This window comes from Agelaius tricolor, unplaced genomic scaffold (assembly GCF_023055355.1).
Source record: "Agelaius tricolor isolate 1412-34295 unplaced genomic scaffold, bAgeTri1.0.p SCAF_1, whole genome shotgun sequence".
NCBI classification, from domain to species: Eukaryota; Metazoa; Chordata; class Aves; order Passeriformes; family Icteridae; genus Agelaius; species Agelaius tricolor.
Window position 1 is genome coordinate 30,454,445 of NW_027269261.1, and position 20,300 is coordinate 30,474,744.

The window sequence follows — 20,300 nt, forward strand, 5'->3', positions numbered from 1 at the left end:
GAGTAGAACTTCATATATACTCTCACAGATTTAGAAACAAAATTCAGCCTAGGCTACTGGAAGAGCAACTCAGCATTTCATTCATTAGTAACACAGAATCATAGAATGATTTGGATTGAAAGACATTTAAAGATCATCTAGTTTTAATATCCCTGCTGTGGTCAGGGACATCTTTCACATAGATCAGGTTGCTCAGAGCTCAATCTAACTTGGCCTTGAACACTTCCAGGGATGGGACACCCACAACTTCTTTGAGCAACCTGTTCCAGTGGTTCACCATACTAACTCTCATACAAAGTAATTTCTTCTTTCTATCTACAATCATTCTACCCTGCTTTGGTTTAAAACCTTGTCCTATGACACCACAAGCCCTGGTAAAAAGTCTTTCTCCACCTTTCTTATAAGCCCTATTTAAGTACTGAAAGTCCAGCATAAGGTCTCCTCAGAACCTTCTCTCCTCTGGGCTGAACTATCTGAGTGCTCTCAGCCTTTCCTTGCAGAAGCCTCAGATCCCTTCCACAGCCCCCTTCCAGTCTAACAGGTCCATTTCTTTCATTTTCTGGGGGAAGAGCTAGATGCAGCACTCCAGGTGGGATCTCACAAGAACAGCAGGGAGAAAACCCCTTCCCTCACCCTGCTGGCCATGCTGCTTTGGAAGCAGCCCAGGATACAATTGGGTTTCTGGGCTCTGAGTGCACACTGCAAGCTCATGTCCAGCCTCCTATCCACCAGCACCTTCAAGTCCTTATCTGCAAGGCTGCTCTTAATCCATTTTTACCAAGCCTGTATGGATACTGGCGATTTTCTTGATCAGATGGATCTGATCAAGAAACACCTGGCCTTGTTGAACATGGGCCCAGTTCTCAAGCCTGTCAAGGTCCCTCTGGATGGCCCCCCTTCCCTCCAGTGCATCAACAGTTCCACTCAGCTTAGTACCACCTGCAAACCTGCCAAGGGTGCACTCAATCCCACTACATCCAGTAATAAAGATATTTAAATTACTGGTCCCAATACACATCCCTGAAGGACATCACAATCATGTACTATCAAATGGAATAGAGAAAAAATGAGGGATATATACAGCTGGAAAAAGCTGAAGAGGTTTTGGATGGAATTCAGATGCCTGACCACAGGTTCCCTTTAACATTGATGTATCCCTCATGTTGTCTCCTGCCACACCTACAGAGAGGTACAGGATTCCCCTATATCCAACATCATATCAAGTAGTCCCACACAGGGTCTTGAATACTGTAAAAATTTTGAGCAGCTCTAGATGCCTACATTTGGGCAACTGACTCATCTCTCAGCTGCTCAAGAAAAAAATAAGTAAAGAACATCTGTCAAAGCTGGACTTCTGACTCCTCTTGCTGAGGTTTACAATGCAATTAGTTAAGCTGGTTCTTTAGTTGGACATACTGAACCAAGTGCATTTAAAAGGATATTTATTTTATGCTTATAACTGATTGGTTTCTCTGTACCAGCCAGCAACTGGACAGTCCCAGTGCTGGCTGAGCAGAGACAGACTGAGCTGGCAGTTCCACAGAGCCATGGAATTGCAACATTTGAGTTTCCAAGCTAAAAAGAGTTACTACAGAAAAACATACAAACATCACTTCATTGTAAATAATCTGTATTTTCACCAGAATGGAAAAACTCTAAATCTTTCCACTTTCCATACCAAAATATCCCAACAGAGTTAAGCTCCCCCAGCTTTTCAAGTGACTATTTAACAGTCACCCTTCTCAAAGAGCTTTGGTGCAAAGTGTAGCTAGTTTTTCCAAGATCACAAATCCTGTAACACTCTAAGCCTGGCCACCAATTTGTCATCTCATCACTGCAATCAGTTCAACAACAAGAAAAAAACCCCAACCAAATAAATCAGACACACTAATCTTCACAACCCTTCTTCTCACTGAAAGCATTCCCATCTACACTTTTTTATTTATAAACAGAGTTCTCCAGTTAAAAAAATTACTCAATAGAAAAACAATCACCACAAAGCTATTTAAAAAACAACACCACACACAAACCCAAAAACTTCAGTTTACAATTTCATGGGTTCTGCATCTACTATCGTTTAGAGATTGCCAGAGTAGAATGCAATCAAATCTGTATTGCTTTTACCAGTCCTAGTTGAGGGCAGCAGTTTATTTTGGTTTTAACAAATGCAAATTAACTCCCTCAGCAGCTCATTGTCACAGTGGCTGAAGGTTCACTGTCCAAATTATCTGCTGTATGGCTTGTCCCTGCCAAGGCAGTTATATGCAGCACCTTTACAAATGGCCAGCGCTTTCATCCACAGTTAGGACACATTTGAGAGCAGAGCATACAGGAGACATTCCGCCAGCAAAGCTCATTCTCCAGACGTCATCTGTTTGCTTTCCAAATCCTAAAAAAGTAAAAGTACTTGCCAAATTCATCCAGAAGAGATTTACTTCTCTTTCCTGCAATCCCTCTAAGCCAGGGAGCTGACTACAGAAGTACAGACAGGTCAAGTTGAATCACAGACTTTCCTTACTCTAGGACTGCAAAGCAACTTTTGAACCACCCTATTGCTACAGGAGTCAGCTCAGGTTATTCAGATCAGATACCTCCAATCTGCTGAATTAACCATGCATACCAAATACTCAAATACTAATATGCAGTCCCTCTTGTGCAGTCAGTGCCAGGATCTCTGGCTACAGCTGAATCAGTAGCAAAGGATCCATGCATTACCTCTGCAAGACAATCCCACAAGCTACAATGATTCTCTCCCCAGACAGCTGCAGAAGAGAGGAATTCAGAGGCAAGATCTAACTTCTGTTTTTTCAAAAGTTCATCCCTACCCCATCTTCAGGCCACTTCTGGCACACTTTGATTTTCATTAATTGGGGTCTCATTAGAACGTTTTCTCAATCCATGGGAAATCAGTGTATCCTCTTCGTGCACAATGCTCACCAGCCCTGGGGCTCAGCCAGACAGCACAGAATTCAGTCCAGCAGGTCTGCTGTGGGCAGCAACCAGCCTGAAAGACAGTCAACTCTCCACAGATATCAGCCTGCCTCCACCTCACTCCTTCTCTCCTTCCCTTACACTCCCCAAGGTGTACGCAGCTAAAGAGGATTGTGGTTTAAGCTACAGAAGTGAACTGCAATTGTGTTGATGTTAAAGCTGACAGGACTTCCATTTCTTGCCACTTTTCCTTGGGGACACCTTCAAAATAAAGGGGAAAGTGAGCAGCAGAGGAAGATTGCTGTTAAAGCAGTAAGAACACTAGTTTTTAGAAGGCAAGAGACAGGATAAATCACAAGGAAGAAGCAGCTTGGTAAGGCAAGCAAAGAAAAACATGCAGGGAGCTTCAAGTAAGCTGGACAAATGGAAACACAGAAGAGACAGCCACCCCTCCAGTCAAGTCTCCAAATTACTCATTTTGAGGAAGGTGAAGTTGTGCACAAAGCTTCCCCTCCATCCAGCTCCAATTTTAACAGCACTGAGGGAAGCAGTGACCATGCAGTAATAAAGCTGAAAATGGATAGGTCACTTAAAGGAATTAAACTCATTCCATGTTAGTAGTTTCACAGCTACACGTTTCCCCCTCTGACACTAACCTTAAATCAAACAGCACTTGTAGGAACAGAATATATTCACAGAGAAGATCCTAGAGAAAAAGCTTAGAAATTCAAATAGGAGAGGCTTGGCTTGACATGAATTTTCAGAGGAAAAGTTTTCCCTCTGAGAGAACCAGCTCTGCAAGACTTATGTTTTCATCTCAGTTCACCCTTAAAATGTACTTTTGAAGTACTGGGTCATCTTATGGCATAACTATCAGCATTTAAAGCAGCATAAACCAGCACTGCTGTTGAAAGCAGTGGTTTCTCTTTTGCCAAAAAGAGGGTGGTGTTTTCTCCCCCACACCTCACTCCCCTTGTCTCCTTGGGCTTTATGATTCACTCATACCGTCAGCACTGCAAGCCAAACAGCCTTACTCTCAGAGGTAAAATTAAACAGGAAAAATATTTGATGGGCTAAGTGTTGCTGTGAAGCAGAAACAAATGCAGCACAGCTCCCAGTGAGACATAAGAACAATCTTAGTTATCCACCAACTTAGAAGTGAGTAGTAAGTAAAATCCTATACAGCACATAAAATGAATTACCAGTACCAAAATGTTAAGCTAGGAGTCAAATGTGCTATTCAAAAGAAGGAAAGACTTGAGGACTTCAACAATTGGAGAAATAGCCTCTAAATGTTCTTCATCTACACTCCCTACCATACAGCTCGTGATTTTTCACCTTTTGAAAACCACAGTGACCTTGAGGCCAAAGGACTCATGTGATAAACTCATCAATTTCCCACATAGCACCTTCTAGAGCCTCCCACCAACTGCTGCATCCATCTCACACATGCCAGCTTGACCAGAAATACCCTTCAGAAACAGATCTAATCTTGACTTGAAGACTCCAAGCGACCAAGAATTCACTGCACTCTTAGGCTAGCTACTACTGTGGTTTATCACCTGCAGTATCGAAATCTTCGTTTATTTCTGGTCTGAGTTAAATTAACCATACAAATGACTTTGCTTAAAAGTAACTACCTTGTAAAACATGAAGTATGTCACAAAGGTTTTAATTAATAAGATGGACCTGAAGTAATAAAAATTGTTTCTGACTCAATTTTCCCAAGATAACAGGTTGGTTAATATTTATGAGGTTCAATAACTTCTCAGTCTTTTCACAAAACAGGTGAATGCATATCAGATTAAGCAGTTAAGAGATACTAGTGAAAGCAAATAGAAATTGAGTTTTTCATAGATGACTACAATTACGTACCACCACACTGTTGTGGAGCTCAGCAAAGCAAAGTCCAGGATCCTCCACCCCACTGCCACTAAGTTGGTTTCTGATAAAGGAGGCAGTTTGTCCTTTCGCCTCAGATTATGCAGACTTGTTAGACAGTTTTATCTTCATTAGCATTTTTGAAACTGTTGGTTTGTACTTGTTGCCATCAGCTTCCTTAACTTTTCCTTACACACAACTGCTGGAGTTATTTTAGCCACCACTTCAATTTCTTACCAGAACAGTTTAAGTTCTGAGAAGACATCTGCAGAGCTGGAAGAATTTGGGACACTATCAGCATCACTATCTCTTCAAAGTTAAAAATACTTGTGCTTTTTATATGATAATGTTTTCCTTTCACGCTATTTTTACTCTTTCAGCTTTGCAGCTGCAGATGGTACCTTACATTCTTTTTTCTACTTATCCAGTTTGAAGGAATTAATTGGGTATACAAGTCAAAATCTGTAGATGGGAGTGCTGCAGTATCAGGGCTGTAGATCACATCTGCTTTTAGAGATTGGTAAAAGCTTTCATGCCTGAACACCCTGCCCCAAAAAATACATCTGTTCCTTGCAACTACCAAAGTAGCACACTGCTGTGCTGCAGGCAACAATCCCTTTTTCACCTGAAGCATCTTTTTTGCTTTAGCATTGTAGATTATGACAGCAGAAACACTTAGATTTAAAACAGGTAAATAAGCCTCTGTATGAGAAACTTCTGCTCAAACATCACTATATAAGTAAAAACACTTATTACCCAGGTAGAATTAAAAGTACTAAGTGGAAAAGAAAGGAAATGACAGCTCCAAAAACAGGCTGGAAATGGCAGAAACATAGAAAACCTTGTGTTCTAACAACCTGCAGGAACAGCTTCTGTTCAAGTCACTAATATGCATCCTCCTTCTTTTTGGCAACCAGAATTTATTCAGATGCAGTAAGTACTTGTACATGAAAACCTCCTGCAACATCCTTCATACAACAGTCTCCAGTTATTGACATGAGCAACAGTGAGGTTAAATCCTTTACAATTCCTGTCTCCAAAATGATAGATCATTCAGATATATAGTGTGTTTAAAAAAGGAGGGGAAAAATAGAGAAAAGTGCATTTTTATTGGCTTTTCAAAAACAAAAGAAACAAATGCTCATCACTACAATACAGTGAGTCTCTAGGTGATCCCAGAATCTCTGCAGGCTAATCAAAAAATATATAGTTGGGGGGGGGGGGGGGGGGGGAATGGCAGGAACTTTGCAAAAGTCTCCATCTCAAGTTGTTCAGAAGTATCCATTTCATGGAATTCAAGGGAGGAAACAACACAGCCAAAAAAGGCAGTAACTCACTACATGGAGGACGGGAAGACAACACTGGCCAGAGCTGGGACATGCTCCCTAGAGGGGCCCACTAGATGAGCAGCTTGGGCAAGCAGACAAACACACAGCAGACCAGGCCAGCTTGTCTGCTTTGTTTCTACCAGAACTTTTAATGGAAAGGACACTAACCCACAGAACATTTCTCTTGTCAGATTCCTTGGACCAGAAATGGCCAAAAACTTAAGAAGGCGCCAGGGTGGAGGAAAAGACAGATGAGAGGGAAAAGGCAGCTAAAATGATTTAGTCAAGACCAAAGTAGGCTGACACTCTCCATTCCCAACTGTTCAAATAGTTTATTTTCCAATTTGGATCATAAAACTAAATAAAAGATAAACATTGCAAAATAAGCATGAAGCATTTAGATCTCAATGGGAGTGAAAGGTGAATATTTCCATGTCGGCTGCCTGTCATCCCATACTTGACAGTGCTCCAAGCTTGCTACAAAATTTGCTATGAAATTATCTTCTCATTTCCCAGTGACATAGTTGCTGCCCATGCTGTCTTTCACATAACACTTTTCTTCTGTGCTGATCCCAGCTGTCCATTGAGCAGGATACAGATACTTTGGACAATATAATAAATCTGTTTTTTCCACAATTTGGTTTTGCTCCAAATATTTCCAGCATGACCAAAAAGAAGAAAGAGGGATGAATAAGAAGAGCTATAAATTAAAAACAAACCAAAAACCTCCAGGGGCCATAAAGTACCATCAACATAAAGATCACCATATCAGATGTAGTTTGAGGATAAAATATTTGGAATTCAGTATTTTTATCCAAGTTCTTTCCAGCACACTAACTGGAAACTTAGTTTCTCCTTATCTGTCAGTACAAAGCTCTCTCTCCTTCCCCATACAGTACAGGCATATTAATGAATTACTCAAAAATGTGGATTTTCTTTAAGGCTTTAGTTAAGCATTATGCTAAACAGCTCAGCCATAATGTCAAAGTCACGATTAAACAGAACTGTAAGTCCTTCTGTTAAAAAAAAACAAACTATAGAGTATTTTCAAAGACAACAGAGGAAAAGACACAACACAGCAAAGCTTAAAGCAAAGTTGTGAACTAAGCTGCCGAACCTCAGAACTCCACACACCACAGGCAATACAAAATATAGACATGAAAGAAACTAATCATTTAAAGCTCAAGCAAGTAGAAAGTTAACCTCATGAACTATAAATGATGTTTACATTAGCTTTTTTCTCCCAATATTACAGCCTTCAAGCTCCCTCAGTAGCATGTGTACACCAACTGACAGCTTGGTTTGTTATTAAGTGTCTGGCTCTGAAGAGTGTAGTGTTTAATACTACAAATAGTCTCATTGATGAAGATCTCTCCTGTGCAGCTGTAACCCCTTCTCCACCAGTAATCAATTATACAGGAACTGAGAACATTTTCAGACAAACACAGTCCTTCAGCCTCGACTCAATATAAAAAGCAATTTGTCCTCCACTGCTTTCTGTCGCTATTACAGATCCTTCCAAGGCACCCACCATATTCGTATTCAAACACATAGACTTGGTGAATTAAGTGCAGACAGAAGAAAACACTACTCCTTCCCCATAACAGGCATTTGGAAGGGGTCATCTTACCAAATGGATTATCTCCACACACACACACATTTCTAATAGCAAGAGTGACAACAGCTCCTACTTCCTATGCAAAATGTAAGGCAACACTGTAATCCATTTCCCTACTCAATAATTAATATGTAAAACCACAGGAATGTTACTCACCTGATTCAATCTCCCTAAAATGAAAAGAGCAAGATAATAAAAGTCTGAAACTATAAATCTTTCCATACAAAATAGTCAAAGAAAAAAGGAAACACTTTCCTAAGGCCCAAATTTGGACATTTCTCATCATCAGCCACAAGATGTTCGACCATCTTGTGGATGAGGGACTACAAACACACTTAACACAAATCTTGAGACACCTCTGCTTCTTTTCTCACCTGACTATTCCATTCTCTAGTTCTGGAAGAAAGCCTTTATTTGAAAGCACAAACACTCTATCAGCCAAAAAGAAAACTTATGAGTGAGCCCCAAGTTACAGTGAGGCAGATTCCTTGTCACCAATAACCACTGCCTTGGATGACACCTCTCCCTTGATTGCTCTGACTAACCATGACTACTACAGCAACAAGATGGACAGCTTGCTGCCCAAATTCTCCTCTCCTAATGTAAAGAAGTTTGAGTCCTATCCCCAAAGGGAACCCCAATTACTTCCTGCAGCTGGAAGCAGATACTTCCCACCCATCCTGACACAGGAATTAATTTTCTGTTGAAAAACATTTTATTCTGACTGGGTTTCAAACAGTTTCCTTACAATACACCACACACAGCCCTCAAGAAAAAACAAACAAAAAACCCACTCCAAAACCCCTCTCTATCATCCTTCTAGGAAGAGGAAGAGCATCCTGGAAGATCACAGTAACGGTCCAAATATGGACTGCTGTTCACATTTGGAAAGCCTGTGACACTCTTTTGCAAAAACCAAGCAGATGTCAAAGCTGCACTAACACAAGGCTTCTTTTACAGAAAATTAACACTCTACTAATATAAGAGCTTCCTTTAGAATTAATATGTAGGGGAAGAGATTAATCTATGTACTCATTTGCCTATCTCCTTACCCAATGTCTAATTGTTGATGTGATCTTGTAAAGGTCTATTTGAGTCCAAACTAGGTGATTTTAAGTCTACTGGACAGAGACTTATTAGAGCTTTCACCTCAAAAAGGAGCCCAGATTGGTGAAGTACCACAGTAAATTCAGTTTATAGCTAATTAAGATGGATGAATGGTAGCAGAGTGCAAAAGAAGGCAGGAGCAAGGAACAAGACAAGAACTTCATTCAACTATTATAGGATGACCCACCAAACATTTAGCATAAGCAACAAGTAGGAAAACAGATCAGGACATACAGAGCTCTGACAGCTCAATGACCCATTGGCACTGACATTACCTTACACAAATAAATAACTAAGTGGCCCTGCTTGAGCAAGAAGGTTGAACCTCCTTCCAACCTCAGCCGTTCTGTAGTTCCAATGTCATTTAGGTAGCAAAACAAGTAAGAAATCAAGAAATGCAGTTTCCAACTCCAGCTTTGTTTCCTGCAATTTAAAACCATCTCTACTATTGCAAGGCCATTAAGTTAAGAGTTCAAACTATTAAGCTAACATTCCTTTATCATTACATCTTATTAGTAATAAAATCAGTTTTATTTTACAAAGCTTTAATAGCCCCATTCATTACCACCAGGTGTCTTAATCCCCAAAGAGCAATGAACAAATACAGAGCATACTGAATAGCTATAGAATTATTATTCTACAGCTTTTTTCTAGTACAAGGTTCTCCTCTAAATGTAGTTAATTAAAAGATAAAATTGCTGCCCCTTGGAAGTCCATAGGGAGCAAAGCTGAGTGCAACTGAATGCAGGTTTCTCAACTTTCCTGTGTCAACTTTTACTCAATTCAACTAATAAACAGGATTGCCAACATCTAGGCTCAAAGAAGATCTATCACAACAATAAATGCGTTGGAATTTCACTTTCTGAAATACTGTTTGAACAGGATGTTTCTGACTATCTTTCTATCTGAAAGCCATCCATGCCATCTGTGATGCTCTGCATTTCATTTAGAGAGGTCATACATATTAAGGATTTAGGGCTTTTTGAAAGAAGTTCACAGTAAACACATCTTAATTTATTTGCTGTGCAATTTATAACAGTGTCACTGTAAACAGCACATAATAGCATCCTGTCTTCTCGTTTTTTATTTTCTCCAGAGTGTACTCTGCCTGCAGTGCCACTGAGTTTAAAAGAAATAGGATCTTTTTGTTATTCTTAGTGTGATGCATCTCAAATGGTACTTGATGAATTTGTCTTCATTAAGAAATGGTAATGGAAAGGGCAGTATATTAGAGAGCATCACAGCATCTGAAAAAAGCAAAGACCAAGTGCTATTTAAAATAATTTAGACTAAATGCTACACCTTTAATTTTCCCATCCCAAGGGATAAAACCTAAAAGCTTAATTCATTCTGCATAACACACTTTGTACAGTAGAACAATTTTATTTGGGAGGAATAGGACTGAAGGAGGAAGATGGAGACTGACTCAAGTGTTTATCACTGATCCAGTGATACATAGCTGTATATCTTATTTGCAACCCATCCACAGCTCTACCAATGTCCTCTTAGAGGTGACTTAGGAAGAAGTGTAAGTGCTTTACAGGGTCTGGCTCCCTTCACAACAGCAATAGCACTGATGATTTTTGGGGCATAGGAGACAAGCTGTTACCCTCCTAGATATTGGTGCTTCCCTCACACTTCATGCTTGCCATTCAATTTCACATATTGAAGCAGAGTGAAAAATTCACGCACTGACAGTTATGGTCTCACTCTCTCTGAAAGGCACAAAAAGTGAATTTCTATGTACAGACCTCTTCAGCACAATGATCAGTCTGTAGAGAAGTCACAGCCAACCTGGACTTTGCAAACATGACAGGTATTGTACCACCCTATTCCAGCTCTCGAGGTGCTACTCTGAGCCTGAACAACACAAAGATGACATTGGGTTGAGTAAATGAATAATTTCATGAAGTAGTTGTTGAATAGAACATTCTGCAATCTATAAAGCAAGCTTTTTTGAGTTCCCTGGTTTTCCCCCTCCAACTGGACAAAGTAAGACACCTGATACTTCTCAATACTTCTGTACACCCAACCTTTTCCACATATCAGAACGACTTACAGCAACTCTTCAGTAGCTTTTGTACACTCCAGACATGTCAGAGGAGAAACAAAGTCATCAATTTCCATCCTGAAGAAGATCTATGAAGAGGCTACTGCATTTCCAGGAGCCTGTGCATGTCAGGAAATGAATCCTGTGAAAGAGGACTGCAGATACCAGGCATATCAGTCTCTCCCAGAAGATTTGAAAGGCAATAAGAACTACTTTTTCACACCACAGCTTAGTAGTTACATTAAGCCTGTGCTTCAGAATTTCTACCAGGCACCTGCAGAAGCAGCAAACACCCAAAGGGAGTAAGTCTTCTACCACTGCTTTACCTGCAATAGTTCAGAGACAGTCTGCTTTACAGCAGAGAGCAAAAACACCTGCTGGGTTGCTAACAATACACATGGCACACTGTGCCTAGGATTTATTATCTGCTCAATGAAAAGCCAGGAAAGAGACAAATATCACAGGAGCATACTAGGCAGAAGTCAAGAGAAAGTTATTCTAATGTCTCCATACCTTCCCCAGCATTGGGGCTTTAGAGATGAACTGCAGCACAGAACAAAATATTAAGCCACATCCACCAGGGCTCCTCCTAACATGAACATCAAATATTTTCCTGTACGCTTTGTGCATACATGACCTCAAACATAACAAGTGAGTTAAAAAACAGTCTCCTCATCTAACTGAGCACAAACCCTTGGTCCTTTCTGCTCCCCATAAAAAGCTGACTATGTCATCTTGAAAAACATTAAAGACTTGGTGATAAGATCTTTGCAATTGCAGGGACACACCACACCTCCACACCTACTATCCTCCTAATGCCTTATAGAGTCACAGCAAACTTCAAATTAAAAAAGAGATGTTCTAGAATCCCTTAAAAGTTCAGTTCTGTTTTAGAGTGATTTTCAAGTTCACTTTGATTTGTTTGTGTTTTGTTGAAGGTGGCAACAGATTTTGACACCCCTCAGAGGTAATGAAGTAATCCTCTGATTTATTTGCTCTGTAAGGTTCTTAGAGAACTGTGGCCTCGTTGCTGCAGTTGAGAAGTCACCTACTTGTCATCTGCCCTTTATGTCCCCCAGTCCCAGCCTATATTGTCATAAAGTCCAAGTGCACTCATTTTATAAGGGCTTCTTTCAGATGTCAGGAAAGACTGAATTACTAAAAGAGATGAGCATATGCAAAATTTGACTCAGTCTGGTTACATAAGAAATAAACTCTCTGAAACTCAGTTGTAAAGAAGTTGAGCTGCAATTCAACAACTGGAATATGCTTTAAGCAAAAAAAAAAAAATCAGTTTTCACAATGAAATAATACATAAAGGATGAATATGGCCACAACATGAGCAGCGCTGATACCTACAGAGCAGAATGGGAGTAGGAGTATTGGCAAAAGAAAGAATACAGTTGTTTCCTATAATATACAAAAGTTTACTGTTAGCAGAACTCAGAGGAAAAGGAAGATTACTACTACATATCATGAAATAGCCTGGTTTTAAGAGGTGCAATCCACCCACTTAATTGGAATGACTTTTGTACATCTCTTGAGTGCTTGGCAGACATCAAGGTAAAGCTTGACATCCATTCCTCAGCTTGCTTCAGCACATACATGGTGCTCACAGGTAGCTGGACTGCCTTTCAAAGCATTAGAGAAATAGCCACCCTAAGCAGAGCCAGGGCAGCTCTTCTGGCAGCTGAACTTCTCATCAGCTTTTGGCTTGTCCACACATAACAGCAAGTCTCAGCCTGCTCATGCTGCCAAAGCCCCATGCTGTGGTGTAAAAGGACAGTTCTGTACACTTCTGTCCTGCACCAGAGACACACTCAATGCAAAAGTCTCAGTGGTCACCATTGTTCTTCCCATTTAGAGAAGGATTTATAGGACAGCACTGCTCTCCCTCAAGCTGCTCACATAAGTGTTTTGGTTTACCTGATACCAGGCCTTTCAGAGTGATTCAGCTTCCAGACTGATGTACTGAGCAGCATCAGAACTGCAGATGTCAGAGGAGTTACCAACACATCATAGTCAGAAATGAAAGTCTTAAAAGGAGCAAGACTTCAGAGATTGTCCTATGCGGATGTGTCCATATACACACACCACATCCCCCTTCCTGTTTGCCCTAAACTCATTAAATCTAACAAAGAAACTGCTTCATGAGGAGAAGGGGCAGCTGGGGAGGTGGGGGAGAAGGAGAGATGCAGTGCAGTTTTACAGAAGGGACAGGGAAAAATGAGCCTGAACAACAGTATGATGTGAGCAGATATGCCCCAATTACAACAACATTTAGATGACAAGCTAACTCATGCTCACTTGTTCTCTAAAAATCCAGAAGGTAGTGGAAAAAGGTGGGACACCACAAGAGCCACAAGCTTCTAAGTTGTGCTCAAAGGGTTCAGTTTCACACATGCAAAATGGTTCTTCTACAAAGGTTAGCTGCTTTCAAGGCACAACAAGAAAGCAGGTTCCTTTTCCTGAACTTGTTGTACAGCACAGCAGAGAGCACATGGGTAAAACAGTACCTATCAATAACAGAATGCAAGTTTCAAAAACTACCCTGAAATTACAGAGAAGGCACTGGGAGAAGAGCAGGACGTGCACAAGTGGGACAAGGCAAGAACAGAACAGGTGAATGCAGATGAGCCCAGTGACCAGACAAGCACAAAACAAAAATATGGTAATTCTAAAAGCCAGCATAGAACAACTGTGGAAAAAGATGGGGAGAAGGCAAACTAACAATGAAATGCAATCAATTGCAAGAAAAATAGCAGTCAATACCAGACTACACTAATACAGCAATCTATTAGCAATCAGTTATGGTGAAATAGCAATAAAACGTAGTCAGTAAAATGACCAGCTGAATGAAATATTCTTTTTCACATGTCTAAACTACAATTTCCTCTACACAGTTACCATATTTTTGATTGTTTATTCAATTAAATTAAACCCCTGTTTTCTCTATACAATAACTGCAGTATTCATGAGACTATTAAGAAGCTGTATTTGACCTTGGGGCAGGGGCTGCTCACAAGGTTTCATGTAAACATTTGGGAAAGAGCTCTTCATGTTATCATGGCCCCACTTCAGCAACCTGTATCAATTCATTCATGTACATCAGAGGCAGTGGCAGTTGTTCATCTCTTTGGCAAGACAAAACCATACAGATCAAGGGGAGGACAGCTGGTAGAAATCTAATCAGGTTCTCCTCCACAAAGATGTGCCACACTATATCCCTGGAACACACTCTTTAAGGCTTACTGAAGTTCCAGTCGAGTGCAGGGAGTTTCCTTTTGGATGGGTCTGCATCCCTATCAGTAAGAGTAGACTCATCTACATTCCTTCAGCAGTGTAAGCAGTGGGCTTTTCATGTTTATGCTCACAAACCACAAATCATGATGCTGCTGCAACTTTTTTGGGAGTTTCTTGTCCTCATGCCTGTGAAGATCTGCACATATTTCCAAAGCTCCCCCGTATTCACACCAAGGCAAGGGATCACTGGAATGCAGCAATCATAATCCAGCATGTTGAAATTCACAAATAACAGTTTCCAACATTGAACAAAATGAGGCATCAAAGAACAGTATTCAGCCACCACGACCAAACTGTTTTCACCCTTCACAAGTTCAAATCTGCTGCATTTGAAATGATGACATTTGAAGAGGTTACCTTCTATTTGGCAAGCAAGAGATCCCTAGATACTGCTTACCCTATCCCTCTTCTAATGGGAAGCACTGGATGTAAGTAGTAACTCAGTCTTTTTTCAGTAGCTAGGTTAGGAAGTTTTATTTAATGAAATGACTTCCTGCCTGATGTTTTAATTTGGGCTCACAAGAAAACAACATTGTAGAGCTTAAATAAAAGGTCTCTTAATCTACTTTGCTGACAATATTTTTTTCAAAACTGAGACATACCTGCTATTGTGTACACTCACTTTTGTTAAGACACAAACTAATAGAACTGACGTACTGCACAAGGAAACTTGAGCAGGCAGCCTTGGTGGCAGTACATACACTGGTTTATCACAGAAACACAAAAGCTGCTCATGAAAGAAGATGGTAACAGCTTTCATTTCCCTACAGCACTGCAGAAGGAAACAATCAGTTTTGAAAGGGACTATTTCCAAGTGAAAAACTAGTGAAGGCCCTGTGATTTCAGAGATAACAGCTCCTGGTGTGTCCTCTCAAGTAACTGGCAATCAATCAATGCGGCAAATTAAAGCCCTATTTACACAGGCTCACAGAAACAGGATATGATACAATACCTTTAAGAATCTGACAGAAGGCAGACAACTGTTTATGTTCTGTATATCAGGCCCAGTTTCACTGAACTTTACCTCAGCTATAGAGCCACAGCTTTCAGAGTGCAGGAGGTTTAGTTTTTCAAAGCTCCATCACTTCCATCTCACTTTGAGAATACAAGTTCTTCTCATAAAGGAGAGCTACGTGTGCTTGTGCAGCCGTAACATCTGTCCTTCCATGCCCAGCCCTATCTGTCTACGCTTTTCCTCAAATACTTTTGTGCAAACTCTCAGATTGTCTCCTAGGTTGGGGGGTGGGGAAGTGATGGTGGTGTGGTCACAGCTACAGAAATAGGGGGAAGGATTAAAGAGCCATTTCACTAACTTAAACTTTCCTGGAACAGACATCAGAGCTTTAAAACAATGCCAAGGGCCAAGTCATTGCTTTGTTGTGTGAAATACAGTCCTTTCCTCTGGCTCTTGGAGATCACAGAACCATGGAATGGCCTGGGTTGCAAGAGATTTTAAAGACCACCTAGTTCCAACCCCTCTGCCATGTCTTCTACTAGACCAGCCTGTGCAAAGCTCCATCCAGCTTGGCCTTGAGCACTGACAGGGATGGGGCATCCACAGCTTCTCTGGGCCTCTTCCAGTGCCTCAATACCCTCACAGTAAAGAATGTCTTCCTACCATCTAACCTAAGACTAGTCTCTTTCAGCCTGAAGCCATTCCCCCTCGTCCTTTCACTACATGCCCTTGTCCTAGGCTCCTTAAGCCTAAAATGCCATGTGTCATCCCCACTAGCCCCCCCAATATAGTTATGTTTGGGATATTGTAACAAGTATCTTATTAATTTGTATCATGAAATTTACTAGGTTAGGCCATCTGGCTTTATAGCACACACACTGTAATTTCATAAAGTTTCCAAAAAATTAGTTTTCTATACAAAACAAACAAGAAAACCCCCACATTATTTTAAAAATACATAAAGATTTTAGCAACTTGGAATAGCAATTTAATTTGCATTGAATTATATAATACAACCATCTAATTTAGGTTTGTAATATAATAATATAGTAATGAACTTAAACAGCCTACAAATACTAAGTTTTTAAGAACCTGGCCATATTCCTGGGAAAGCAGCCCATTACCTAGAGGCTAGCCAAGTATCCTTGAATAATAACTACAGCAAGATGGCCCAGTGTCAGACCTTGTCCACCCTTTCCTCCACTGGTTTCTATACCTCTGCCAGTATGTGCTGCTGACACTGGTGTAGCATATTTTGATTTTCAGAGTGCGGGCAACAAAAAAGGACCAAAAAACAGTTCTGTGAAGCTTTTGGGAGCAGAAAATGGAGAAAACAAGCAACTCGGAACCTCCAGCCAACCTACTAATGGAGGGATTTTTACCCAGTTGGTGTAAAAATAACCCCTTGATTATCCAGCTAACCAAGATGCAGTCCAACTCACCATCCTCACTTCTGCAAGGAGTCATTAGTTTATAGGTTCACTTCTCTTTCTGTTTCTCAGACAAGTCCTATCTACAGTCATTTTCCCACCCTAATGACTTCTAAAGAACACAGATCTACAGGACAGTGGTAGTCAGGAACCACAGCTCAGTTTTCTCAGCTTTAGGGTATGTAACAGAAGACAAGAATTCAAAAGAAGCATGGTCCTGCAAGCCTGGGCTGGGGCATGCAAACACTTTGGGGACCTCCATGCCCTCAAGGGCAGAGTACAGCACACTAACAAGGCATTTAAAACCTCCCCCCTCACATCTTTTCCTCAAAGCTTATCAGGATTCAAAAGTAGCCCTCCTGGAGACAAATATCCAATCCTACATACCCATGGTAAAGAAGCAGATGCTGCATGCATGCAGAACTAGAAAGCAGCCACAGCAGGCTTCAGAAGGGCGAGCAATGAGCAATAACTAACTATACGTGCCCCTAACACCTGCAACATCACACAATCCTGTTGCTGATCAGGAGAATAGCTGGCTGCTGTATCTAAATAAGACTCAGTAACAAAATAGTAACTGAGAGCACCAGTAACATACACACACCCACACTCAATGTCGATATTTACCTATTGCTTTATATGTTGATATTTACCTATGTGCTTTTCCCATACCAGAGCACTTCAGAAACAAGAGGTGAGGAGAGCAAAATATCTATAGCATTTCTACTGAATTAATCTGTTTCTACTTCTACCCAGACCCCCTCTATTATTTCTATTTATCCTCAAAAACAAAAGCAGAAGTAGTTTGAAGAACAAGACCTCCCAAATGACAGCTATGGCACAGCTCTTTCCTGTTCTTCACTGACATTTAAACTACTTCTTTGAGATTATCTTATCAAACCTTTGAGCAAAAGTACTACACAGAAAAGCAGGATCTGAAATCCAAATCCAAGAGAGAGGCTGGATGGCAGTGAACCAGTGACCAGCTGCCGGTCAGCTCTCTCAGCAGCAGGGCATCACTGCTCAAGGCCAAACAGCGAAAGGACACAAGCTTGTCATCAGTAATGAGATTCTGCAGTGCAGCCATGTGCTACCAGCTCTTGGTCATTTTACTACCCTCAGTGCTGTAGGGACGATCCAGACCTAGGAATTACCCGTCACCCTGCATTTAAGATGATGGCATGTAAGCAGCACCACCTCAGATAAAAACTCCAGGCTAAAATTCTTCTTCCTTCTACGTACATTCTCAGCTTTCGCTTCTTCCCTTCCTCACTTGTTTGAGGGGGTGAAGGGAGAGAAAGTCTAAGTAAAACATTAGTCAGAGCATCAATAAAATTCTTCTTCCCTCAACTCTGTATCACATCATTCTGCCTTCCTCTCACACTTTTCACTACCTGCTATTGACTGTGCAGTGCTATTTTCAGTTTCCTTTAAATACCACCTTTAACACTACTCTAAACTGAACCTGAGAAAATAATTCAGATAGCCAAAGTCTCATACTTGTGTACACTTATGACCGAGTAGAGTACTTCATTCAGTTTTTCAGCACACAACAGGCACAATCACTGCTCTAGAGAAGTTGTCAGATAAGACCCTCTAGTGTCAGAAAAGGCTATAAAAGTACTTGTTTTACTGCAAGACTGAAGTTATAGTGTTGAGGCCATGGAAGCCTCTTTCTTCTCACCTGCTCCCCATTCTTCATCCAGGTAAAGAAGGCCCCTTAGCCCAGAAATATACTTCACTTTGATTCTCTAATGCTGGCAGCTCCACTATTAGTTTGCTCTGTGGTTGAAGCTCAAGTAGCTCAGGGATTTAGCCTGTCAAATACCAAATACCTCCACAGATGGAAGCTCCCCAGTCTCTCAGGGCCCCTGTTTCAGAGTTTGATCATCTTAACAATGAATTCGAATTTTTCCTACGGCAAATTGTGCCTGTTGCACCTTTAAGGGCCTGAAGTAGATAGCAAGTAAAACAAACCCTCCAAGAAAAGCCAATGTGTTAGACAAACCTAGAAGCTTATGCTCAGTTTGGTATTAAACAGATCCTCTTACTGCTGTATTGTAGAAATCTGTAACCCCAAAAGCTTTTTAGCAGCTGTTAAGAAACTGAACAGTGTATTTGGTCCACCATCAGATACACTGTCCTTTCCTTGACCTCTGCAGCCTACAAGGCCAGCTTTGAGGCCATCCTTGCTCTCCCTATAGCAAGAGCCTCCTGCTGCCACCCCAACGCTGTAACCTCCATCCCTCCCCATCAGTCTCTCTTGCCTCGCTGTCCCCAGTTCACCAAACCACAGCCAACCTTCTCCGTCCATCATGCCTTCCCTGGCCCTTTCCCTTTTCCCCATTGCCTGCTCTTGCTTTTCACACGGATTATATTTTGCTTTCCCACCCTCAACGCTGTGTCACAGCCGACCCTGCCATCCGCCGCCAGGACCCCGCTCTGATTTTCCCACGGCACTACGTTTGTTTGCCATTGCAGACACGCGTGTTATTTCCTGTGGGTTTATGCCGGGGGGAGCATTACCTCCAGGGCAATACCCTCGCAGCAGCGTCTCCGCTTCCTTCCTCCGCTCCGTTCGCCCCAAGCCCCCGCCCGCCCGCCGAGCCCCCGGCGGTGCCGCTTGTGCGGCTCCTGCGCGGGACCCACGCACGGAGAATTCCCCGCGCTCCAGCCCCGCCGGTGCCGCTTGTGCTGCAAGTGTCGGCGGGGGCGCCCGAAAAGTGACGGGTTTGAAACTTCTGACTTCTCTTCGAGGCGTTCCCGGAGCCGCGGGCACGGCGGCACCGCAGCCCCCGCGGGATCCCTGAGGGCGCCCTGCCGGGCCGGGGCAGCGCCGCGGGGCAGGGGCCGGCACTCACCCGCCTCACCGGGAGCGACCTTCCCGCGGCAGCCAGCAGCAGGAGAGCGAAGCCGAGCGGCGAGGAGGGCATGGCCGGGGGCGGCCCCCATGCGCGGGGCCCGGCGAGGCTCCGGCTCCCGCTGGCCGCGGAGGCTCCGCGCTGGGCACAGGGAGCGGCGGCGGCCGCGCTGGGTGCTCCCGAGGCCGCTTTTGTAGCGGCGGCGGAGGCGGGGAGGGGCCGGCCCAGGTACAGCCCGGCCCGGCCCGGCCCCGCCCGACGGAGATGCGGAGCTGCCGCGGGTGGACGGGCCGGTGTTGGGAGGCGGCAGCGCCGAGGGTTGTGTCGGGGAGGGGAAAGAAAAAAAGTGGAGGCAGCGCCTCTGCGATCCCGTCCCCCACCTTTTCAACTTCATATTTTATTTTACTCTGAGTCTCTTCAGGCTTGAGCATTTTGGTGACCTTCATGCTGTTCGTGACGTCCAAGTTTTATTAGGTTTAATAATAGTGAATGCAATTATCCATTTATAACCTGAATTTGCAGAGCTGCACGCAGATCAGATCAGAGCTTGGTTTGTAAGTTGAAGACGGGGCACAGGTCAGTCCTGGCAGAAGTATGATGTGTAAATCTTGAAGATTTATAGTACTTATTTTCGTGGCAAAAGAAGGCTCTGAATCTGTTTTGTGCTAGATTCACATTACTGTTCTTATTTATTCACTTTGCTCTGACTGCTAGAACTAAACCGGCACTAAAGCTCCTATATTTGGTGACATTCTAAGGCAGAATCTGGAAGAAAGCCATCAGAGCTAGAAGGAAAGCTGAAAATTGAACCAGGAAGTGGGGAAAATATTTCACAT

General features: G+C 42.3%; 1 protein-coding gene across 1 annotated transcript in view; it reads right to left on the reverse strand.

Annotated features, from left to right (window-relative positions):
• GLP1R (glucagon like peptide 1 receptor) overlaps positions 1-19,800 on the reverse strand; it is an 81,536-nt gene extending 61,736 nt beyond the window's left edge. The window contains exon 1 of the mRNA XM_071428316.1: positions 19,465-19,800. Within this exon, the coding sequence (XP_071284417.1) occupies positions 19,465-19,536 (72 nt within the window). The 5' untranslated portion in view covers positions 19,537-19,800. The remainder of the gene's footprint in view (positions 1-19,464) is intronic.
• Positions 19,801-20,300: the final 500 nt, after the last annotated feature.